The sequence below is a fragment of the Prorops nasuta genome, unplaced genomic scaffold, assembly GCF_024137725.1.
Source record: "Prorops nasuta isolate Cenicafe-Biocafe unplaced genomic scaffold, Cenicafe_Pnas_1.2 PNAS00003, whole genome shotgun sequence".
NCBI lineage: Eukaryota > Metazoa > Arthropoda > Insecta > Hymenoptera > Bethylidae > Prorops > Prorops nasuta.
Genome location: NW_027116800.1, coordinates 8,569,238 through 8,595,546, shown reverse-complemented (window position 1 = coordinate 8,595,546; position 26,309 = coordinate 8,569,238). Strand labels below are relative to the sequence as shown.

The following is a 26,309-nucleotide window of genomic DNA, read 5'->3' as shown; positions in this document are numbered from 1 at the left end:
TACGCACACAAAACTTTTCGAGAAATCGCGACTCGCGAGTCTCTTGACAAAAACTTTCACGTAAATTTATTCGCTATAGTGACGAAGGTCGAGCGTCTATCAACGCAATTTCGATATACTCTCGGCATTAATTGCGATCATTTCGCGTACGGATTCGGTCGCTCGTGTCTATCTAACGAAAGCTCATAGTCTTTCATTATAACAATTTTATTAAATAAGCTAGTGTTTTTAAAAACTGGTAACGAAACATTGAAATGTCAATCTTTGAATAAAAGAAGATAAGAGGCTTTGACTTTTTTTAATTACTTATATACCATCACGAGACATTATTATGGTTTCTTGATCTTTGAGCTTTAGAGACTTTTTATTGAAAAAGTTCGTATTAATCGGTGGCATTTTGCAAGAACAGACAGGTAAGTGACACGCGAATGTGAGCACAAGGGTGAAAATGAATAATAATTTGTTGGAGGATACGAGAGGGATGCTTAAATAAACCGGGAGAGAGAGAGAGAGAGAGAGAGAGAGAGAGTAACACAGAGATTGAAAGAGAGCAAGAGCAGAAGAATGGTATACATATATGTATATATGAGCATTATTTAAAGCGAGAAAGAGGGAGAGAAAGAGGCGCATGCGCGACTTATACGTCCAACGTGCGCGGGATGTTCGTCAGTGGCTACCACTGATCTTCCATTTCAGTTCGCCGATGATACGCATACGAAACTTTTCGAGAAATCGCGGCCTCTCGAAGAATTTTCAAGTTTTCTCGCTCGTTGTAATTATACGGATACTTTAATCTTCTCATTAATCACCTCGGCCACTCGCTGTAAAAATGCGATGAAATTCTTTCGTTAAAAATGTTCCATTTTACCCTGGTGCGTCGGTAAAATTTTCCTATCACGTCGGGAAAAAATTGTTGGTAGTAGAGAGTTTTTTTTCACAAAGAGCGAAATACCTCGTGTTTACATTTGAAATTGGTCGATCGAAAGAAAATCCTGAAAATTGTCCTCTCGGTAAAAAAAACTTTCACCTATTCTTAGCGCGGCAGTGATCTTTCTCAAACCTTTGTTTACCTTTCTCGAGTCGACTGCACGCGCTGCTAATAAATTATTGCTACTGTTGGTTGTGCATTCGTATTTCTTAAACATGCAGGAAGCGTTTGCCAATGTGGATAGTGTTATATATTAAAAATATTTTACCATTCCCCTGAAATCTGCCAGCTTTAGTACGAATTTTCATTGTTTCGATGGCAGAGTGATTGTTGGTCAATTAAAGTTGCAATGAAAAGTGATTATAAAACGCGCGTGCCTTCTTTTGATACGAACCGACAAACCTCGAAGCTTGGTAATTGTGTTCTTAAATTAGTTTCACCCGCAAACGCGAAAATTAATTAGCTTCAATTTAATGGACATAGCGAACGTGATTAAAACCTTGGGGGAACATGTGGTTATACTCGCATGGGATTGGTTTATTTACGAAAAGACTTTTCCTCCAAAAGTTTATTGACTTATTGATTTAAAGCACATTTCGCAGAAATATGTTCTTCGAATGACAATTCTGTTGTTGGAAAATTTGTCGAAAAAATTTGGCGATGAGGAAGTAGCCTTGAAAGATTCGGACTTTTATTTCTAGCTCGTCCGGATCCTTTCTCGAGCGGCGACTGTGTAATTCTCTTTTGGAAGTTTATCTCAAGAGGATCGTATCTTCCACATCGCATTATTCCAATTTCAAAGCATTTGGCTACTCCAATTTCTCACTATCGAAATTTTCCGATAGAATAAATTGCACTTTTCCTTCCAACGTTCGGAAAATTTACCCTTTGCTCATCACGACAAAAGAAGCATTCGTTTTAGTATTTCCAGTTGACGAATTACTTCACCCTTGGCAAAACTTGCAACTTCCAAAAGTTTTCTTAAAACCGAGTAGAACCAAGTTGGATGATTTTTCGTCTATAACAGCCGCATGGAGAAAACTACGAGAGTTTTGCGGCAAGAAAAAAAATCTTTAACTTCTTTTCACACAAATCTGTTCTTCTTCAAATATCTTGTATTCTTATCACGTACGTGTAAATAATAAACAATCGAAACTTTTAAATTAAGTTTCCTAAGAAATTTCTACGTTGAAAATATCCCGACCATGTTATTTACAGAGAGAAAAATAGCGTGTGCTTGGTTTTTAAAATTTTTATCTCTAATAGATGTCAGAATTATCACCGGACAGTCTGTAGGAAAGAACATCCGGAACGATCCACTCTACTGTATATGCTTCGTTTCAGACTGCGGAAATATTGAATAACGCGTTATGTTTTACAAGCGCGTCAATCTCCATGTAAATAAACCCTTTGAATTCGTTGAAAATTCCGAAGCTTTAAGAAAATAAAGTAAAGTCTAGGACCTTGAATCAATGATGAAGGAAAAATTCAAATTAGTCTAGTTTTAAGGGTGCGTGCTTGACAACTATACAGCACTACTGCGCACACACTATCTATTTCATCAGGATTTACTCGAGTTTTCTACGGAAGAAAGTCCAATTGCATTTGTCTGTTTTTCAAGAGATCTAGAAATAATAAGAGATCCTATTTGATATGACTCGAGCTTTACCACTTCAATCATGCTGAAAATTATAATCGTCTATAAGTCATAAAAACCGAGAAAATTTATGATTATCTTTAAAAATTTATTTTCCGTCATAACTTTTCTGCAATTCTGTCGCTTATTTTTCTTATTTTACCTTTGATGATGATGCAAACATCATCCGGCGTTGTTGAAAAGTTTTGCTGGTTCTCCTTTGAGAAATTCTTGCACAAATTGATGGGACGCGAAAATAATAATAGTGGTAAAACGTAAACAGATTATAACGCTCTATGTAAACCCGGTAAAAATAGCTAGCCATTTTAGTTTGTTCAATTTAATACAATCAGTTGATGATTATCGTGTAATAATTCGAACAATTTTTTCTCAATTGGTAATTGGCTTACTTTCTCTAATGAAAAAAATAAGCCAACGAAATTCCTCGTATAGTTTTAGTTGTTCGTGCAGCTCGTTAAAAATAGAACAGCACATTTGTGTTTCTCGTTCAATTCACGATATGCGGGTAAATCGATGTAAATTCTTTTCTTCGATATTTTACTTATATTTTTATGAGATTTTCAAAGAGAACTACTAAATATTACGAAAGATTTTGTAAAGAGTAAATAGCCCCAGTATATTTATCGATGCAAAACTGTGTCGCTTTCCCGAATTTTATTAGACATTTTCCCCTGTAGTTGTGTGTGGATGTCTGCATCAGGGTTCGCGATTCGTTTTTATATCCCAGAATGATTCTGCGGCTTCCATGAGCTTAGTGGAAAAAAGGGATGATAAATAAACGAGCAAAATGATGTAGTTTACTATATTATATTTATATATACACATATATGCACACTATAAAGATAGAGTGAGAGAGAAACAGAGGCTTTCTTTGTTTCATCAGAGGGTAAATGGGAAAAAAGTCTGAACTGCAAAATTATCGATAATAACGTTGAAAAAATAGATAAAAGTATTTGTCGGTTATGCAAAATAGAGGTACGGTATATATATATATATATATATATATGAGCGACGAAAATATATTGAGGTTCACATGAGGGTAAGCTTGCTCGTATACAGACCGAAATAGCCGATAACCAAATCGTGGAGAAAAAATAAACTATTAAGCTACCAAAGTTCGACTCTTTAACTTTGTAAAGTGAATTTTTTATTACGTGATCGTGTCGATAAAAATTTATGCTTGCCAAGGTTATAGCTATTAAATTTCTACGTTCGGTCAGAAAGATATGGGGTTAGATGGAGAAAAAAAAATGAAATGATTGAGAGATGGCGAGGGAGAAAGTGGCGAGCTTAACGTTGATAATGCTCCATGTTTCACGAAATTGCTGTGACAGGGAGACAGCATTTATCGAATTCCTTCAATCAATCAAACTTTAAGAATTTTTTATTCCATGCACTAAAGAAAAAAAGGTGCTGCTTTGGATGCGTTTAGATTCGGCAGGAGTGGCTCTTGACGTAATTAGCTGCGTCAGCAGCTACGCGCTCTTTCAGGCTTTTGCTCCTTCGAACGATCTTTCTTTGTATCGCGATTATTTCAATAGCAGAAAACGCTCCATGCTTAAGCGAACTTTTCTATTATTTACCTGGAATTGTATTTGCTCGGATAAAACTCATTCCAAATGCATCAAGATCGTTCAATAGAACCGTTCGATTTTATCAATAGTCGAGTGATTAGCTGGACGACAGGGTCAAATGAATATTTGCACAAATAATACAAATTTATCCTTCCGTTGTGATACGATTCCAATGTGCAAAATTATTCGGTACACGCGACTGGCCCATTCTAGTCAAAGTTATTTTCACCACGAACTCTCCTGAAATTTTATTTCTCCCCGGACAAGTCCCTTTAATAGAGCCATTCAAGCCGGCTTGGATCAAATTTGATTGGCCGTGTTTTTGTTTCTTATTCACGGAATATGTGGATGATTAATTGCTGAACGATACACTCTCGAATAATCGCTGCAATATTGCAGTCATTTTCCTAGAAGGATAATGGTACAAAAATGGCTTCAGAGTGCTGTCGATGTTTGAATGATCGACCTGCAGTTTCAAGAATGAAAATTTCTAACAACCGCGCATCGACCATTTATTTGCTTCTCGTTTATCCCAATATTGACACGTGGCAAAAATATTCCACACGTTCGAATCACTCGTTCTATATCCTTATTTCCAATTATTTGCCACGAACAACGGAACTTGGGAAACAAAATTCAGTCGAACAAAATTTCGTTGGAGATTCGCATGTTTGATTTTTAATTAGAAAATTACCCGTTATAATAAAAATGTGATTTGAGCACGTGAAACGTAGGAGTTTGTTATAATATATATGAATAGCGAGCGGACGAATGAATCGAGTAGAAAAAGAAGTCTGACCATAAGTCGACCTATTTCTTAGTCTTCTTAGCAAAGAATATCGAAACGGACTCTCTCTTCTCTTCCACAATTCCTCTCATTATCATTTTATTTGTCAAAGTCATCTTAAAATAACAATAAAAGCACGAAACCAAAAGGAGGTTATCTTGTATTTCTAAATTTTCAGATTTCAAGGTCAATGCGGAGGAAAAATGTTCGGTCGTGCATTGTACACTGACGATGATACGAATAACAATAATGATAATGGTTCTAATCCGATTGAGAGAATCGCTCGTCATTTAATACTCGACTGGCCTAGAAAAGCACTTGGACTCATCGTCGACCAACGGACACGACTGGAAAACAAAAGGAGTAAACAAATGTCTTATTTCGATTAAACGGTCTAGAAATTTCTGTTTCATTTCCCGAGATATGAAGAACGAATATCGAAAGACGAAAGTAATAAATAATAGGAGGGGAAAATTATAATGAATACGATGAATAAGAAAGTTGGAGATTATATTTGAGGGAGCAAAACTGGTCAGTTGGGAGTTTTCACAGGAGAGAATCAAAAACCAAGTGGGGTAAACTCTGGAGAATAAATATCTCGCGCTGCTTGAGAAGTTTCTAAAATTATGAGCTCACGCAAGGGGGTGGCTGGAGAATAAATTGGAAGTGCAGCTGTGTGTTTCTGAAAGGGAAAGAGCAGAACCGATCCATTTTTGATACGCGGAACCAGTTTTTTTTTTCCTAATGGCAATCATTTACCAACGGATCTAGACGTGACAGTTACAAAGGAAATGCGAGGGCGTCCGGGGGTTGGGAAAAGATTTTCATGCGTAATCTGCCCTACTGGCAAAATGAAGAAGGATAGCCGTGTCCGTTTCAGTGGCCCTTCTTACAAAACTTGGCTATGAAAAATCGTTATGGTCTCTCTACAGTCATTGAGATGAGTGAATCAGTGGAAATTAGTGGTAGCTTTGAAGAATAAAACTTAAACTAGATCACTAAAGTTGCAAGCACTGTCAAAAGACGATATTTCTATTCGGTGAATTGTATGTTGAAAAAGGAATAGTGAGCATGGATATCTCGATGAAAGTTAAATTTAGTGGAAGGATAAAATATGTGGAAAGGGTGTGTTTGTGAATAAGAATTTAAGGGTTGGAAATGTGTGTTTGAGTGTGTGCACGAGAGGGAGAAATCAGATGTTTGCACGAATTGTTGTTTCGGTGCAAGGATAAGAAGAGAATAAACTGGGAAAAAATAAGGAGGTGAAAGAGTGAGAAAGGCAGGAAAGAGAATGAAGATAACGTGGATAGAAGAAAATGAGAGGGGTGAACGAGAGTAAACGATCGGATGGGTGAGAAATCGTGAGAGGAAGGGACGAGCTGCGTCCTTTTAGTAGTCAAGCGGCATATACAAGGGGCCAGGTTCTCGGATGCCCGTGGGATCGAGTATTTGGTGCCACGTGCACGCTTCGAAACACGAGCAACCCCTCTACCAGGACTTCTGAAGGATTCTGAAGATGGACGAAGACGCGAGAAGCATCCATTTAAACATCGAGAAAATCGATAATGTCAGTCTCATACACTGAATATTTATTTACACTATTCTCCACTTATGATCAACCCAAATTCACCCTGCGCCGTGTAATCCACTTTTATTTCTTTTTATAATGAAATCTTCACTCGATAAACTCTTGCATGGTTAACAATTCATTACTATAATTATACCCATTTCGCTCTTATTTCACAAATTAATTGCGTGACTTAAGTGAATGCATCAAACAAGCTCTTGAATATATAGTTTAATAAAAATTTATATGTAAATTTCCAATGTATATTAAAACTTTATTTTTTCGCACGTCCAAAGAAAATATATTGCAATTTTAAATAGTCTCTTTGGTAAGTGAATTCATTCATTCGGTGAAATAACGAGCAAAAATCTTACGAGAGTTAATTCTGGAAGAAGGAAGCTTAAGTGGAGTTTATTGTTGGATTAATTGGTGGTTCTCGTGGTTTGTCAATTAATCCTCTCGGAAATTGGTGAGGATTTTCGACGTGTCCGGACTTTTCTCACGATGATGAAACGTTTGCATTTCAATGATTTAAGAGTACAGAATTGCTTCGACGCTTTATGGGGCTTGGATAGAAACGTCGATTTGTTCCTTGTCGCAGTAAAGCCGTTTATCGCTGTCATTAAATGTTTATTATCGACGTGTGTGTTCTGCCTTCTCCGGGTATGCGTACTTTCTATTAACATTCCCTGTTTACTTTAGCACCACCAATTTCCACTGTGAGATACATACGCCCAGTCGTGTACTTTTCTCGTACTGCAACGATAAACTAACGCGTATACACTTTGGATGTTTGATTTCTCATGTTCCAGTCAACTTATACTACTCGTTTATTTAAGAATTTCAAATTATTCCACTGTTTTCCCGTTGCTATTCTTTTTATTTCACTTCCTTGTGTAAAATGAAGCAACGAACCAGTGGAAATATGAATTCTCTTACTGCGCATTAATTAGAAAGAACGTAACAAGATATTTTTCCTTTATGTTATATACGTATTGCAATGTTTCTTAATTGGTGTATAAAAGTTACGAGTGAAATGGTACAAGGACAAAAGATTGGTAAAAAAAAGGCCTTCGTGAAGGGTCGATATAAATTCATTTGCTTGACAATTATTGGTAAGTCTTACCGAACCATTTCTCGACTCAACATTCAAAGCCCCTTAAGCCATTGCTGTGCAATCTGCTTCCGCACAGCTTAGCTTTAAATTGCGCAACCTTTGGGTGGATTCTTGTGTTCATTTTACTGACAGGTTAAGCCGAACCAATTAAATTTCACAAATATCCGACCTCTTAGAAAACAATCGGACTGCCACGTGTATCGGTATGGCTTGACATTTATATATATATATATATTATTTAACTAGTGTTCGTGGTGTTTCTTAAAATTTCCCTTGTAAAACAATTTTCGGAGTAAACACGTAATTTTTACACAGGCTTGAAAAATAAATTGAATGGTAAACCTATTTGATTTTTGTTATGAAAAGAAAGCTCAATAATAATATCGAGATGTTCCATTGTTTGATCATTCACGAGAGTTTTCCTCATTTTATTAATGCGATCTCTTTTCTGGACTAATTCTTTCGATGTTTGTTTCTTTATAGGCTAGTTTTAACGATTCCTGCGAAGTCACCATTGATATGTTATGGGATTTTTACAACCATTTCCACGGGGAGTCGAATTATCTGCTGATTATTTTATACGTACCTGTAATAGCTCTGGCAATCGTAGCTAATTTCTTGGTAATCGCTGTGGTCTTCAAATATCATTACATGAGAAGGTAGGTGTGGCTAATTAACATTTTTCGCAAATATATAGACATTGCACACTATAAAATGAATTATGTGCACTGTATACTGTAGTTGCGATAAGAATGATTTAAAAATAAATTGATCACTCAATGAACTCTACCACAAAAAGTAATGTTTATCCGAATTAATTTTATACACTGTTTGATTAAAAGTCGAGCAGGATCAATCGATGTTAATATAAAAGATTGGTTTAAAATTTGGCTTTCAAATTTTTCCGTAGCTTTTCGAAAGAGACGTGAAAAATTTAATGGAATTTTTTTCGGGATTTCAATACGCTGCGCAGTACTTCCGAGCTAACTTAATAAACAGTCAAGCGTAAAATTTTATCGATCCTTGCTGACGATGCGTTTTAACTTGGTAATTTAAAAAAACTTTCTTCCTTCTTCCGTCTTCTATCGTGGTCACGTCAAATGTAATTTAAATTTAATTCCTTTACACTCGTTACGTATAAACGCACAGTAATTAACAAAATAGCATGGTATCTGGTGTGAAATCAAACTTTTTAGTGTTAAAAGTAGTTTATCCAACATCGATCGCGTTTCGGTAAGGCCGAAAGTCAGATTAAATTAAGGATTCGTTGTTCCCTTCATTAATCTACTTTTGAGGGGGCTATCTAGACGCGAAACGGAAACTGGCTGTAGGCCAAAAGCGTGATTAGATGAAAGAAGGAAGAAACGCTTCCGGGGTGGTGGTATTTCGTAGAAACTTGGAGAGATACTTCAAAGATAATTTCAATAGAGCTGCAATAAGAATATACTACCTAAAGAAAGATAAACTCCGGAACAATATAATATGGTTATTTTTGAATGAAAGTAGAGTATAACTGGGTTATTTGCTCGACTATCCTATTATGCAAGTGGATGCTATTATATATACGATGGAAATTAATATTTTATTACAAAATTTAATTATAAGAGCTGGTATGGTCATATATATTCTTTATAATTATGATAAAATGAAGTGTCAAGATGCAGGTGTTTCGGAGACCAGTCCAATAACGTTCTACTTTAACATTTTAACTATTTTATTATACAAGTGAACCGTATTTCTCGAGATGGAAAATTTTTATGAAAGAATTTAAATTGTTGTGAAAGGGTGCTTGGGAGGTCGTTTATATCGATAAGTATAATTCATTATAATGATAATAATAAAGGGCCAAGATGCAGATGGATCGGAGACGTTTCCGATAACGTTCTGTCACGATATTGGATTTCGTAACGGCGATATAACGCCGGGTGATGTTAATTAGAATCGGCCAGATTGCAGACCTCGGTGGAAGGGGGTACAGCATCTGTGGCTAGGCTAATGCAAATGGTGTTTCACCACTAAATATAATAATATTCGTTATATATATATACACACATGATGCGTGTTTGAATTACTATATATAAGAAATGGAATTTCTCACTTATCAAATTTCCAATAATTATATAGTTATTATATATATATATAGTGTGATATTCTCTCTTTCATTATACTCCCAATAATTAGCGAGAAATTAGCAAATTTAAAAAAATCAAAACAAATTAATAAGACTCGACTTTATAGGCAATAAGACACTCAAAATTTTATAGAAATACTATATTTTTGTGCCATTTCCAAGTGTTCTCAATTAATCTGGAGACAGTAGTTGAAGAGTCTTTTTTTTGGGCTAATTATTCCGATTGCGTCCTGGTCTGACATAAACTCTTGTTAACTCTTTAAAAAGTAATTTGATATTACGAAGCAACAGTCGTTCAGCACGTGCTTGAAGCTCGTATAAAAAGTTTACGGATACTGAAGAAAATACTGTACACAGCTGAGTAGCAGTCGTTGACTAGATGAAGCAGCAAGAATCGATTAAGGACGAAAGCAATTTTCCCTTCGGCAACTTTTATATACAGTGTAACTTATCATAAACTAATTGATTAAGCATGGTTATGCTGTATCTTGCTTATGAATCCTATTATTAAATTATCGTCATTTTTGCTGTTACAACTTATCGGAATCTAAATTTAATTAAACGGATACAGCAGTATCAGAAGCAGCAGACGTCATTAAGGCCATGTCAGATAATTAATGTCGTAGCTGCAAAGTTATTGAATTATAAATAATTGTAGATTGTGAGAGTTTCTCGCTTCAATATTTTGTACAAGCGTGCAGGATAATATACTACCTCTTCGCTATATTCATTTTGTGTGGTAGCCATGAGTAGCATTTGGATTTCTAGCTCTGCGACATTTTGTCGCCTCGAGAGATCTCCTTTATTTTTCATCACCGTACTAGAGAACTTTTCGATAAAAGTATTACTGTGTCGTTTACTTTCCTTCAATAGACCGAGTCAACACCTACCACTACAAATCTTGGAAGCTAAGAAGAAGAAGAATTGTTAGGGGGTATCTGGAGACTTGGTAGAGTCTCGTGTCGGAGAAGTTAAAGTAAGCGGGCGATGACGTCACCTTGAGGGTAAAACATAAGACACGGAGTATCCATTTTCTGGGGCGTAAATTTCCCTGAAGTCAGCATAACTACTGAAAATAATTTTAATCCTTTTACTTCCGCTGGAGAGACATATTTATTATAATAATAATTAAGAGTAGTTACACAGTAACTTTTATATAAATATTAACAATGGTTTTTATAGTTATAAAATTCTCATTTTATTAATTTAACAGAAAGTTCCTTGTTTAAATAAATGACGTGCATTGAATAATACTGGAGAATTCATAGAGACATTTTGTGCTTTCGTCGAAAAGTTTTATTGAATATACATAAATGGTAATGACTGCAATTCTTTTGGTGTTATCATTAACGTATATATGTGTATTACACATGTATACCTGTCGTTAGCCTCCGCTTCGAGTCTCATGAAAGCAACAAAAAGACGAATGCAAAAAATTTACCTGCATTAGCGAGAGATGGCAAAATCTATCATATAGAGGCTATATACTATGCTGGGGCGAAATTGTTTTGTTACTGGAAGTACTGGAACAGCTATATTTTACTACTTGCTAATTATATAAAACACTAATATAATAGGAATATAACGATAAATAAAAGCATTGAGTATATATAATATATTTGATTTTCGATATATAAAAGAAATCTTAATTATACCTACAAATTAAGTCTACTAAATTTTATATAAACATAGTTGTTATTATTACAATGAAAATTAATTTTAAAACTGTTGTGACCGGTTTATTTAATAATGATTATTAGATTGGTAATTATGAATGCTTATTTATGGATCGCATAAAAGTAAACATTGATTAGTAATAAAATTATAATAATTGATTGATAACAAAATTCGTTGGTCAGTTCCACAAAACTGATTGCTGCTTGGATATTAATAATCAAATTTTATTATTTCAAAGAAACATTTTCGTAGATATATTTTGTTTCGTAAAGTTTATTACATTCAATCCTTTTATTAATGAAAGGGATTTTGATTATTCGGATTGCATTTTGCTCAAATTATCGAAGGGCAATTTGAAATATTCGAGGTGCAAACAGATGCACAAAGGCGGTTTACTGCAGGAATGAGACCTCGAGGGCCCTGAGGCATTCAGCGATGAGTGCATATTTTTGCCCGCCTATTCCCACTTGCGTCGGTAGCCCGATTAAATAAACCGCACCACCAACTTCGTTTATTATTCGAGTAAAAATTATCGCACGCCCGGCTACGCGCGAGACATTAACCAAGCAATTCCACATCTCGATGGCAAAGATAATAGCTTCTTCAGTTTCTTGGGATTCAAGTGCCTTGAGTATTTTTCATGAACCACGAAGAATTTTCCACAGTTTAGAATTGGATATCAAATGAAATAGAAAAAAAAGTATCCAATAAACAATTGTATTTATTATATAGTAAAGTTTTATATGTACCTCGAATTTCACTGGTATAAAATGAACAAATTTTGTTGTTTTGCGGTTATTTAAATACGAATATGCGAAAGAGCTCGAAGGGTTTAAATTATACATTAATTTGTTTGCTACAAAGTGCATGGTTTGACCTATCACGTATTACCGTTTAATTAATTACAATAATAATACAAATTTGATTGAATAATTGTTCGATAAATCACACTTTGCCATCAGCTTTATTCTGTTTGTCGAACGCTGTTGCTTTTATTTAATCGTAAAGGAGCAAATACAGGATATTCCATGGATATAACTGAGGATGATTTTATCGAAAATGACGAGAGGAATTTCTCATTGAGGGGGAAGTCGCATACAGTTAATTATGAATTAATAATATTAACGCAGCAGCAGTAATGATAGATGTGTTTTTCATTACAGAACTTATTGTAATTAAGATATAGTTAAAATAAATGTAATTAAGAGAGATTTATGGATTTGTGTGAATATAAATATTTTGCATTTCAGTGTAACAAACTATTTCGTTGTGAATCTATCGGTGGCTGATCTTCTGGTGACAACGGTTTGCATGCCAGTGGCTATTAAACAGTCGGCTACGGGCATTTGGAACTATGGCGAGTTCATGTGCAAGTTTTGGTCCTTCCTTCAGGGTAAGTAGCAATTAACACGTCAGTTTCTTTAACCTGTTGAAAGATCTGGAAGTAATTCTCATTCCAACACCAGTGCAGTCCAGTATAGGATGAATTTAAATCCTTTTTACTGTCAGACTGTCGCATACAAATTTCCTCACAAAAGGGGTAGTTTTTCTAGATAAGCTCCTTTAACGTTTTAGAACGCGAACGCTCGATAATCAATTTTCATTCCAATGCATTGGTGCAGACCATTCATTTGAAGGATGAATTAAATCCCTTATTTATTTCCGGTTGAGGTATACAAATTTGCTGTAAACAAGAGTATATAGTTTCTTTAGATTCATTATTTGGAATTGTAATGTATTATTTGGGCTGTCATTTGCCTAAATTACAAATGTTTAACAATTGTAAATCGTCGAATCGTTATAGTATTGCAGCTTATTAAAGTGTTTACTATCTGTGAACGTGTTATTGCATTTTCATGGGCGATTTGTAATGAACGATTAACTCTGATTTTGCTCCTATAATTTCGCGAGTGATGCTTTCAAGGTCGGAATGCAACAGAGAGGAGATAGATTATTGACATAGTACCGAGTGAATTTAGTTGGCTTCGTGCGTTGGCGGATCGATGCGAAATATTTAAGACAAGCGAGGCTCGATTTCTCTGTCAAGTTAAAAACCGGGAAAGAAAAGTTTTTCTCTGATTAGGGTGACTTCCATCCCTTCGCGGACCCTGGATTTTATTTGCCTTGGAGATCTCGACAGATTTGAATCTGTGTAACAAATGCCTGAAAGCTTTGAGTCTCTCCATTTATATCACGGATGACGGCTGCCATTATTCGTTCTGGTATCAAATTATCTACCGTGGAAATTCTCCACGAATCACGCACTTATAGCCTCCAAAATCCGGATTTTCCTCTCGCACGGCTATACCATAATTTTATACCTCGAGCAAACGAAAGACAAAGAACTGACAAAGGGATCAATATTGTAGGAATATAATTAATCGGCTGGTAAAGTCGTATAAATTTAGATAAAAAAATGTGCGAAATGAATTTTTAGAAATATTTTTTTATTATTACATAGAATAGATTGACTAAATAAAATAAACTATGAAAGACTGTTATATATATGTATATTTAGTAGCACACAATATCCTTATATTTTGATTGGTTGTGCAAAACAATTGTTTTTCTTTTTTCTTTAAGGAATAGTGATGAGAATTGTAAAAGGACGCTGAGAAACAGGTAAAGTTTAGAGGGTGAGGTGTTGTGAAATAAATGGGGTTGTTGGCGAGGGTAAGCGCGGCTTTATTGTTAGAAACGCTGGCTTGGTCTATTATACGTAAATACAGTATCACAAGCCAGTTTGCTACGAGGGTGAAACTGTAGTTATATTGAAGCTCATGCATAAAATATCGATTTGCCTATCTTTATCTATCCTTCACTTGGCGAAAAATCTTCGTGACAATAGTTCCCACGCTCTCCATTATTTAATTCTCTCCTAGCGACTCGGTGATCCAACAAAAATTTCATTTGATGAAAAGCAAGACTTGCCACTTTAGTACCAAATATCCCATTACGACTACCTTCGAGATGGCTCTTTTACCTTTTTTTCTATTTATATATATATATATACAGAATTTTTTTCTCACTAATATTAATTTCAACAGCAACGATTTACAATGATTCGCTGGACTATGAAAATTGATTTGAACCTTCACGGAACTAAAATCTATCATCTTTTTGCAAAAACATTTAATCGACAAATCTCTGGAAAACATCGAGTTATTCAAATTTGGAAACCCTAGCAAGAACTGCTAGAAATATCTCCAAATTCATCAAACGTGGATCGAGCTCTGTAAATGACATAAAGCGAAGCGTCTGTCTTTTGTAAATTTGCAAGTGGGCAAATCCAATCAGGATGATCCAATTCTTTTGTAAATTTGTATTGGATGATAAAATTCTGCAGGTTTTTATTAAACAAAATACTCCGTTGCCTCAGAATATCGGTATTACGAGCACTTTGAAGAATGAAGCGTTTGCATGGAGTATGATTCGGTTAAATTTTAAATGACTAAAAACTTGTTTCATCTACAGAATTTGATGCGATAGGAAGATTGAATTGGGTTATAAATCTTTTTTGTTTTATGTCTTCTTTTTGTTATAAAATAGGAGTATCGGTGGCAGCATCGGTATTTACGATAACAGCGATGAGTATCGATAGGTACTTGGCGATCAGGAGTCCAATAGCGTTTCGGCGTATCTTCAATCGTCGGAGTACATTGATAGTGATTATAATTCTGTGGTTGGGAGCTCTGCTCATCTTCGTTCCGGTCTTCATAGGGGTAAGTGCAACGTCCTTGAAGGGATAGCTAACGAAGTTGCGTCCACTATCCTAAACGATCACTCCTGCATGAATCGCTTGAAACTTCGAGTTCTCCAGTTTAACTGTCAGCCAACCAGAAGAGCCCTTCGGTCACTTGAGACACGAGTAGCTTATCGATACACAGTCTGACGTTCCTCGCTATTTGATTCGACCATCGAAAACTTCCATTATTCCATAACCATTCTAAAAGATTCCCCTACTGCCAGTCCCTTTTCAACCCATCATTGTACTTTTAAAAAATCAGCAAATATTACTCTGATTTAAATGGCCCAATTTTTTTTTGTCAGAGGAGATTGGAAGATCCCCTCGACAACAATCAGAACTTATCCAACGAAAGTATTCGATTACTGCAGAAGAATTGCACGAAAGATCCACCGCCGTCTTTCACTGTCTGCTCAGAGGACTTTTGGGCAATAGGTATCGAGCCCCAGATTTTTGGTCTCGGTTGTTTCATCCTGGTCTATGCTTTGCCAGGTAAGAATTCTCAAAAACATTTCAACAAATAACGCATTCTATTTAATCGAAAAAAAGAAACGATTGCAATTCATTGTTTTGCTTATATGCATTTGTAAAAGCAAAGAATTGATCTTCGTTATTATATAAAAATGTCTAATTTTAATTGTATCCTTTGTTCAGGGTTTGTGGTGATAGTGGCATATTCGTTGATGGGTCGAACTCTGTGTGCCAGGAAGCCACCTTTTGACTGTGACAGCGTCGAGGGAAGCGCCAGTTCGCAACAGGTTTGCTCCCCAACCATATCAAACTTTGACTACCTCCCCCTCATCTCCTCCCCCTAGGCCCCCACTCTTGTGACTTACGCGTTATTTCCACTAAACCCCTTACCATTTATCCATCCATGATCCTCCCATTAATCCTCTATATTCATTTAATTCGATGCACGCGCTAGTCGAGTCTTTGATTGTGCTTGTTAAATCGACGCGATTATCTTCTGTAAACTCCCAGAGGATTATCATCATTCTGCAAATACTATGTTTCCATTACCTATCCAAATTGTAATTATTTACTCAAATTTAATTAAATCATTTTTACTCATTATTGCACGGAGAGCGAATTTACTAAAAGAAGGCTTCGTGGTATTTGGGGTTTTAATTTTATAAAAGAAAATGTTTCACTGGTAGAGAGCAGAGGGGAGAAATATTACTCAGAGGCTCAGGGGTTCTTGGGAAATTTGTGCACTGGTTAGACAACCTACGGTACGAGACGATTTTAGTTAGGGGTTTACTCGCCTTTGCTTCATTACCGACCATTCAGTGTTCACCAATAAAAATCTAAATTACTCGAGTCGAAACTCACTCTCTCATCACACGCCGATTACCTTTCATCAATACATTTTTGCTCCACTTTTTAATCTCCCTATCCAATAGGATTCGTGCATGGAATATAAATTATTATTTAATAAATGTTCTCATTATAATATTTTTACTTCTCACTTTCTTCAATTCTTATTTTCAATTACTTTAGCTTCTTATTCATTTTCTGATCCTTTCTGGTTTAATTGCGTTAATGGACTAGCTGGGATGGCTTTTTATTCCAGAGTTTCCGACTGGTACGAGAACGCAGGAGGATAGCCTGGATTCTTTTACTACTGGCCGTACTATTCGCCCTTTGTTGGCTACCCTATAACGTTTTAAGACTGCTCATCGATATCAGCGCTGTTCGTAAGTAAATCTTCCAACTTTTAAAATTATCATGCTATAACTAATATCTATAAATCTACATAAGTAGCGTGGAAGTAGCAAAGTCCCACCGGTGAAAAATTACGAAAATAATGTAACTTTCATTTTTTTCATATTTATACCACGAGCATTTTCCTCCGTTATCTTTTTTGACTCGCTACACTCTGATGCCTCGTAAATTCTAATAAAATTTAAGATTAAAAGTAAAATGTGGTTTTTTAAAAATTGTTCATTTACGAAACTTACTCCAGTTATTTTATTTTTTTCCTTGATTGTTTTTTCTACTTTTTCGTCGGTAAAATATCTTCTTGTTCCGAAAAACAATTTCCTTTCATCGATGAGTTAATGGGTTAAGGACGAAACGAAAAGGGAGAGGGGGGGAGGGAGGCGATTTATGGACGCTGAAGTGTTTTATGAGAGACTCGAGAAAAAAATATTGGATATTGTTGCCAGCAGAAGGGGTAACTGTGAAGAATGCTTCGAAGTACTGCCTGTTCTTGGGACACGCGAACAGTGCACTAAATCCGGTCGTCTACTGCTTCATGACGCGCAACTTCCGGCGCAGCGTCAGGGAAATCCTCAGGTGCGTTCCTCGAAATGTTGCCCTTCGGAGACCTCTCCACGGGGTAAGTAACTCCCACAATCAAATGTCCAACATTACGAATCTGGTATATATCTTTCACGAAACGTTTCTCTCTCACGCGAAAATTTTAACAAATAGTCATGCATGCAGCTCCAATATGCTCCATGCAACCATTTATTCAAAAACTTTTATTGATTTTCATCTCACGTTTTTCCATCTTTCATATACTCCTCGATAAAAAATTTAAATCCCTGAAAATTGACAGAAAGAGGGAGATAGAGAGTCAACATTTTTATACATGATGCAAATGATTAATTATATTTTGCATTTACTCGTTAATATTATCTGCTTCCTTGTTCATTTTTACTTTCAGACCTTGCTGCATTATACCCGTCGAAGGCTTATTTTTTCTCGTTTCTTTAACAATAATGCATCTTCGAGCTGGATCTATTTATTTGTATTCAGTTTTTGAATGCTCTTTTCATATTCCGTCAGTTTTATCTTCATTTTTCACGTTTATGCGAATATTGCTCTATCCCTTTTTGTTTAAAAGCTCATCCAGCTTCTTCAATCTTACATAATCTATTTATCGCTGAATTTTAGCGGACAATCACTTTATCTTTAACTACACGCGCGCGGTTTTACTCTCATTTAAAACTAACCACGAAAAATTTTCCTCGCAAATCTGAGCTAGGCACAGTCATACGTCCCATGCAGCTGTTGCAGAAAATTTAAAAAGCAAAAAATCGATGCTTTGTCACGTTGAGAAATAGAAAAATGAGAAAATGTGCGAAATACGCTCACAGCTCGTAGTGATTTTGATGATTGGTATAGTGGTGAAATTGATTTTTCTTTTTGTACAATTTTACCAATGAATGTGAAAGCGTAAAAAGTACTTGCAACGTTTGCAAGAGCTTGGGCAATGCCACGTTTCGAGAGTATCCATTTTCCCCTTTCACGGATGGCATTTTTAGAAGAGGCAAGGAGCTACCTCGTGCATTAAGCATTTTTACCATTTCCTTAACTCTCAGACGGTGCAACATCTTCTGACGTACTCTTTCTTTGTCATCCCTGATTCACTAGATTTCAAAGAAAGAGCAGTAATTACGTAGATATATATAATATTCTTTGACTGTATAAGCGAAAAAATATCAGAAAATAGAGATAAATATAATTATATGCATCGAGGAATATATGTATACATGTACATTATTAATAGATGTGATAGTTCTTTGAGTGATTCGCGACTAATCGGAATAGGTCGAAGCTTAGTGTTATGGAAGTGTAGCTCATTGATACGTATTGCTCGCCAAAAGGATATTCATACAAAGGGTGCATGGGATATTACATAAACAATCAAATAGAAAAGTCTTACGAAGCAAGAATAATATAAATTCTAGCATGTATTTTTTGCATTTTTCATTTAACTTTTAAACGAATCTTTATACATTTATTGAATGAATTAACACATTCCTCGTATAAGAAGGTATTGTGCAGTATGATGAAATCCTTGGAGCAATAAATACCAAGAAGTGTCTGCAATGTAATTTAAAGTTAATAAATAATCACTTGGATAGATAATTCATAAGGATAACGAATCCTATTTACTTTCTGCATTTACTAAAATCTATATAGCAAAGTTACAAGCTTGGTAGACCCAGCGTTAGATGATTCTTCTGACAAAAATTCGAAAAGTGTCAGACTTCGTACCGCCAACCTTAAATTCTCTGCTTCGTAGAATAGGAGTGTTATTTGCACGAGGCTAAGCTGGCTTTTAACAATCCTTACTGCCTTCTTTCTCGCTTTATCAAATTTTCTCAGATTATTTGCCGAAAAATTCGTTAACGTCACAGCAGCCTGCCAACGTTCCTTTCCCTCTCTCTCATTTTATACTTTATTATAAATACATTATTCATTATACTCAAAGCTTGGAGCAATATTTTCTCAGCTATTCAAACTTATTATTCTCCTTTGTTCAATCATTATTATTGGTCGAACGCTCCATGCACTCATAAGGGGGTACATTGCTTTATTATAACGTTGATATATAATCAACAAACGATTTACAGGTGAGTTTCGTTTTAATGAGAATTGACGTATCCAGCATCTCTTTTGAATCGTATCCTTCGCCTTGGCGGATGCCTGCCTTCCGGCGAAACGACAATTACAAATGGTCCGTGGGGAAAGGAAATGGGGAATTTAAAGGGCGGGCTGGAGGGGCGAAGTTGCGAGACGCCCCATTTATTAAATTAATCAATAACGCAATCAGCCACTTTCATCTCACTATCCCATCGACTGTGGAGCACGATCTAGATGGAAAGGAGTGGAATTCGGGGTGGATTGGTCGATAGAAAAAATTCTTGGCATGCGCGTAACGGAAAGAGATATATTTTCTCGTTAAACTCGTATTTATCGATAATAGAAATGAGTATGTACGTTTGATGAAAGGTCAGCGCGCGAGGAACGAAACTGAAAGGGCTAAAATTCATTCTGTTTATCGATGAGAAAAGGCGTTCCGCGGCACCGTATTTGGCTCCGTGCTCAAGATTTTATGGATTGGAACGAGGGGATGGTAATTCCGATGGGTGAGAAATTCGGAGGAGCTGCACGGAAATAAAATGGAGAGTTCTTCAAGGTTAGAAGTGTACGGGGATGAGGTTTGAGCATTTTAAGATCGACTTTTCCAGAGAACTTGGAGTTCTGCGTGCTCAATAGAGAAGCTGGCACGTTATTCTTCAAAGCCGGTGACGATGTTTCCGCCGGGACGACCTCGTAAAGTTTATGCATTTTGTCCTAAAAGCCGCGAAAAGAGAAAGGGGGAGGATTATAGACGACACGGGGCACCCTCTGTCAAACGAAATTCACGCGGGGAATATTATCTCCTCATTGTTATTATTCATCATCGAAACACCAAAGTACAGAGGCAAAAATTTCGAGTCTTATTCTCATTATTGCAGAAATTCACAATGAATTAAAAGAAAAAACGTTAATGGAGCTTTTATTCGCAAGCTTTGATTTAATTGATTTAACCTTGAGATTTAGAAAATTATACAGGGTGAATAGGGGAGATTTATACACGTGTGGGAAAATATTCCATGTCCAAGAGTCATCGATAAATAGTTTGAAAAGTGTCTGAATAATTTAATTCTTTGGTACAGATAATAAATATACCAGTAATAAAAGAGCGAATGTTGAAACACCGTATTTTGTAGATTTATAAAAGTTTTCATGTACTATTCATAAAACAGGATTGAAAGTTTGTTGTGTGTGTGCGTTTGGGAAGAGTTCTACTTTCTTGCTAAGAGCAAAGGACATTATCTGTTTCATGAAAGTTAATGCGGTATAGTAATCCCTTCTATTCAAGAAATATTTTACCAACCAGTACGAGAGGATCTCAGTACTGTGCCAGGGATTTTGTGCGAATTTCTCCAGGCCTTTGGTAATTCAGCCTGGGATCAAAGTTTACTAGGTCACAAAATAGAAACGATCAGACCAGTTGCAAAAGCTCGCATATTTCTCCAACAGGTGGCTGGATTTCATCACGAGGTACTAAAAAAGCTCCAATATTTGTTTAGCTGATCTTCAATACATTTTAAAAACCACATATCATCGTACGAATAACATATTTCAAGTAGCTTGTAAATGATCACGTTAATAAATCCACCTACTTTTTTTTTTTCAAATTAAAGTCTGACAGTTTTACTTCCATCTTTCGCGTGGGAATAAGACTCACATTGATAGATGGAATTTAATTAAAATGACAGCACAAATATCGTTCCACCCCTTCCCTTTAACCATATCCCTCTATCTCCACTCCTCCTTCTCACTCTTTCTATAGGAAAATTCTATATATATATATATATATATATATATATATATATATATATCACACATGAATGTCTATTCTTACAATAAACCGGTAGATAGAGGCAAACAAATAGAATGGTGTTTTTAGCAAATGTCTAATCTAGGGTTCTTAAAATACCTGAAAGGATTGCTTAGACGCGGGATTTTTTAAAAGAAACAAATGGACTTTTGTGGGAAATGAGAAATAAAGTATTCAACATCACTGAATACTGCACATTGCTTCGGCTGCCAATCAATTAGGTATAGTATTTTTCTATCTGATATATGAACCTATTATTTTGGGTAATCGAAAAAATAGCAGTGATCCGGATAAGAAATAGAAACGGTTAGGGTTAACCGTAAAATCCAATCTTACCTTTTCTACCTCTCCTATATACCTCGAAAATTCTTTTCGCCAATTTTTTTCATTCTTTTGCGTGTATTTTTCATGAATAATCTCGCCGATCGTAAATCCTACGATGTAATTTACGCGAATGGCATAGAAACGTACGAATTCCAGTCGGTGATATTTAGCAATTTTCAATATTGCTGCTGATATTCAAAGGTCGTTTCATTGTTTTTGTGGTGTTCTCGTTATATACGATCCGACGCAAAATGTTCCCGCTACCAATAAATCTCCTATCGAATTCTTAATCGCCTGACGCTAGCACTGATGGATCAGTGATTAAATTGAACAAGATTCGATACAACTCGATCGTTTTGTATCCAGAGGGAATGAAAGTTGGAAAAGTGGGAGAAGATTTAGGGGCAATCTCTGGGAATAGTGACTTTCTTTACAAATGTGCTAATTTTTATATTGCTTTGGTTAAATTGAGAGGAAGCCTTTGGTAAATTAATAATTATATCAATTACCAATGACATGTTATGGCCCATGACGTGTGTTACACATGCATATATACGGGTATCCCACGAACGATGGCCATGCCAATACCATCGCATAGGGGACAAAAATCTAAGTAAAAAAGTTCTAACAATTTTTTTGCCAGCACTCTTGGTTAAAAAGTTATTTGCTATTAAAGATTCTGGATTATAGTAGCCTTTCTTAAAGAGGAAGATTGTTTTGGTCGCATTATAAGGCCAAAAATGCTAAGATTCTATGAATTAAAATACTAAGAAAAACACAAAACCAAACATCCACTTGAGCCTCTGAAGTGGTTGAAGGCCGATCCGCAGTTTAAAGCGCCAGCGCCATAAAAACTATCAAAACATAAACACTTTCAAGAAAAACTAAGGGCTAACTTTTGCAACTTTCCTTTAACAAATTAATTATTTATGTTTTTGAATTGTGCGTGTTTTTACGATTAAAATGAGTCCAAACGTGACATAATTACGTCAATTCTAGAATTAATTAATTAATAGTATCGCTAAAAATAGTCGTAATTATGTCATGTTTGGACTGATTTTCATCGTAAAAATATACACAATTCAAAAATATAAATAATTAATTTGCTAAACGAAAGTTGGAAAAGTTTCAATCTTAGCTCTTAGCTTTTCTCGAAAGTGTTTATGTTTTGATTGTTTTTATGGCGCTTGCGCTCGAAACTGCCGATCGGCCTTCAACCACTTCATAGTCTCAAGTGGATGTTTGACTTTGTGTTTTTCTTAGTATTCTAATTCACAGAATCTTAGCAGTTTAGGCCTTTTACAATGCAACCAAAACAATCTTCCTCTTTAAGAAAGGCTACTGTCATCGATAATCTTTAATTGCAAATAACTTTTTAACCAAGAGTGCTAGCAAAAAAGTTTTTAGAACTTTTTTACTTAGATTTTTGTCCCCTATCCGATGGTAATGACATGGCCATCGTTCATGGGACACCCTGTATATACATATGTGGAGTTTGCTCGCGGCCAGAGAGTAGAGGAAAGCTGATGACAAGGAGCGTCGAGGGGAAGAAAGTTGATGTGGGAGGAAAGACGAAATGTTTGCAATATTGTTGCAGAGTATTCCTGGAACGGCAGTGGTGAATGGGGTTTGCGCGAATTGCGGAGCACCGATAGCCGGGGGCGTAGGTGGAACCTGGCGAGGAATCTTACGCCAGAGGAAGATGTTGTTGAATTGCAGGTGTGCCATTCCGTTGGGTAGACATCGTACAGTTCTTACCCGTAGGCAAACCTCCAGCAGCGGTTACGACAGCCTTTACAAGCAGCGTGCCTGTTACATGCTGAAAGGCATCCGTACTGGTGCAAAGCCACCTACGGACCAGCGTACTCATGAAACCAACACGAATCCTGTCAACCCGGTCGTCAATCACGAGGATAATCAGGAGGATAACAACGCTAATGTACCAAACCGGTCCGATTATCAACAACACTGATATCAACCGAAAGAAATTTCTAATTTTTAATAACTCTCTCTACAACCCCCCACAATTAGTCCTATGTATATGTACGGCCCTGAGAGACTATGGATTATTAAAAAAAAAAAGAAAAAAATAAAAAACCTAAAGCTGTCCGATCGATATCGATTGTTTCCAAATTGATAGTGGAAATTTTTAGATTAGGGCAGCACAGTCGTCTAGTATGTAAATATTGATGGGATTTTAAGGGGATTCTGAATGGTAATGGTAGGAGAGGGCCATTGTCAATGGAAACGTGAATGTATCATGCCATAGCTTCAGGCTCCTTCGTAATCTAACATTTTCTCCCAATATCAATGCATGTTAGGTTATTCCCGTAATATTCCATACAAGTAAGAGATACTTATTTTGTGTAATGATTATATAACGTTAAATAAATATATGGACCATCGTACGATGATTCACCTCAGGACATTCGGAAACCTGCGGTGAAACTAGGGCGATTTGTGTTAATTGAAATTCTATGGTCAATCATAAAATCTAATTATTCGAACTTCCATATTGATTATAATTGTTAAACCAATGCTAAAATGGAAGCAAATCTTATCCTATAATCTCATATGGCTTCACAAAGTGAAAAAGCATTTCGCGACTATCTCGAACTGAATTTAGGCCCTTGACACTACTACCGCCTCTAAAATTCAATTAAACGTAATGTTAGATTTTCCAGGCTGTGTACAATTTAGTATATGTTAAGAAACCGTAAGAAAAAGTTAATCTCTATATACGACACGGGCGCTCAGATATTAAGTTAAGATTAATTGCTATGGGTGTAAATGAAAAATTTCGTATCTCCTTTCTCAAGGTAAATTTTCGAATCAAACTGCTGGATGTGTTACAGGTGGTTCATATCCTCTTAGTATTCATTAGATGTATTTAGGCTATCCTCCGAGAACCTCGCAGCATTCATGGATTGCGCCAATTAAACTTAATATCTAAATTACGAATCAATGGCAAAACTTTGAGTTTTCTGAATTTGATCATTTTCTTAATTCAAAGGCGTTTCCTGAAATCACTCAAGTGAAAGTACAAGTTGTGGCAAGGCAATTAGCTTCTCAACATTCCATGCCGAGTGTCGAAGGATCAATAACCAAAGTAATTGCCTTGCTTACGTGTAGTACTACGATATAATATACTATTATACAGTGCAGTGTGTATACGTTGAGGTCATACTGCACATCAAGCTTGATACAAAAGCCAATTAGCGACGAAAACTTGGTTACGAGTACAATTTGGTATCTTTGAAAGGATTACTCGTAGAATTCTGGGCACACAAAAGGTGTTATTTTACCTCTGTTACAGAAAATACAATGTATCTACTGTCAATGTGCCTATTGATAGGTTAAAGCTGATATTGATCTTTGGTTGTTGATGCATGCAGATTCCAGTTGCAGAACCCATCTGAAATAATAAAGTTATATCGAAACTTGAAACATGAGTTACGAGTGGTGACCAAACGTTTTATACCTTTACTCTGTGATCCTTGTTTCCTATATAGTTTTTTTTTATTTTTTTTTATTTATTACAAAAGTCTGGAAAATCATGCTGAAAGTTTACAATTCAATTATTCGCAAACGAATTATTACAGTATTAACCAATAAGCAGAATATCGGTATGTGGGAATCAGGCTAATTTTACAACTGACGATTCTATAGATTTATATTCGTGCATTTCTATTTTCATTATAGGTCATCGTAAAAAACTACAGTAATCAAGGAAAACGATAGGCTAGATTTATGGTTATGAAGGTTTTCTTAACAAAATGCTAAATATACAGCGAATGAAGCACGATGTTTTCTGGGTCGAAAGGTTTTCCTGCATTAACAAGAGTGTCAATAAATTAATTAAGATCGGTAAATAATTGCGTCCGTGAGCCAAGAACTTGTTTACCTCCAGGGATAGATATTGGTGGTCGTAAATGCGTTTTTTAATTGGATAAGTGATAAAGAGGCCTTGTTCAAACAAAGCTAGAAGAACAAGATACTTTTTTTATAGGACTTCGATCCAAAGAACATCGAAGGGGTTAGGATCGCCTTAACACTGCTTTATTTTAAATGTTAAGTTTTATACTGTTCAAATACTTTTGGTAAACGTCTTAGTCTTTCTCCCCGTTGCCATTCAACGTTATCATCGTTTATTATTACCACGGTGAACAGATTCTTTGTTAACTTCGTTTGTTAGTAAAGCTATTTATACTTTTTTTTTATTAACTTGTCAACTTTTGATATTGATTTGTTTGTTAATTACGATTGGGCAATTCTGGGCCATATGCTAGCTTAAAAAAATCTGTAAACTATGCAAAGCATATCTGTGTGTATTTTTAATAAAAAGAAAAAACTAAAAACTATTGAGTTTGCGATTTTTAACCGCTACGAATCCTGAAAAAAATTAGAAGCTTAAGCGATTCAAGTCAATAAAAAGGCAGTGTTAATTAATAATTTTGTTCTATTGAATTTAGTGATTCCATTATTTCAATTTCTCATACATTATGATTAGAATGCATTATATTTGATAAAATGATAAAATTTTATTCCGTTACTGCTTCTCATATATTTAATTCGACAGATCAACATACGATTGTAGTAACATGTAAGATAAAGTGGA

The 26,309-nt window shown here is 35.7% G+C and overlaps 1 protein-coding gene across 6 annotated transcripts; it reads left to right on the top strand.

The window, feature by feature from the left end:
* LOC136784872 (orexin receptor type 2-like) lies at positions 1 to 26,012 on the top strand. Of its 6 annotated transcripts, none has more exons than XM_066745791.1 (10): positions 1 to 413; positions 5,125 to 6,513; positions 8,114 to 8,289; positions 12,689 to 12,831; positions 14,988 to 15,160; positions 15,489 to 15,675; positions 15,838 to 15,941; positions 16,757 to 16,880; positions 17,355 to 17,524; positions 23,289 to 26,012. In XM_066745791.1, exons 2-10 carry the CDS (start codon positions 6,463 to 6,465, stop codon positions 23,661 to 23,663), a joined length of 1,503 nt encoding a protein of 500 aa, XP_066601888.1. In that variant the 5' UTR covers positions 1 to 413; positions 5,125 to 6,462; the 3' UTR covers positions 23,664 to 26,012. The 6 variants fall into 6 exon arrangements, with proteins under 6 accessions (XP_066601888.1, XP_066601882.1, XP_066601922.1 ...); XM_066745785.1 differs by lacking the exon at positions 1 to 413 and adding an exon at positions 710 to 772; XM_066745825.1 differs by lacking the exon at positions 1 to 413 and adding an exon at positions 710 to 772 and having other exon boundaries at positions 17,355 to 17,481; positions 23,289 to 23,440.
* The last annotated feature ends 297 nt before the right edge of the window (positions 26,013 to 26,309 follow it).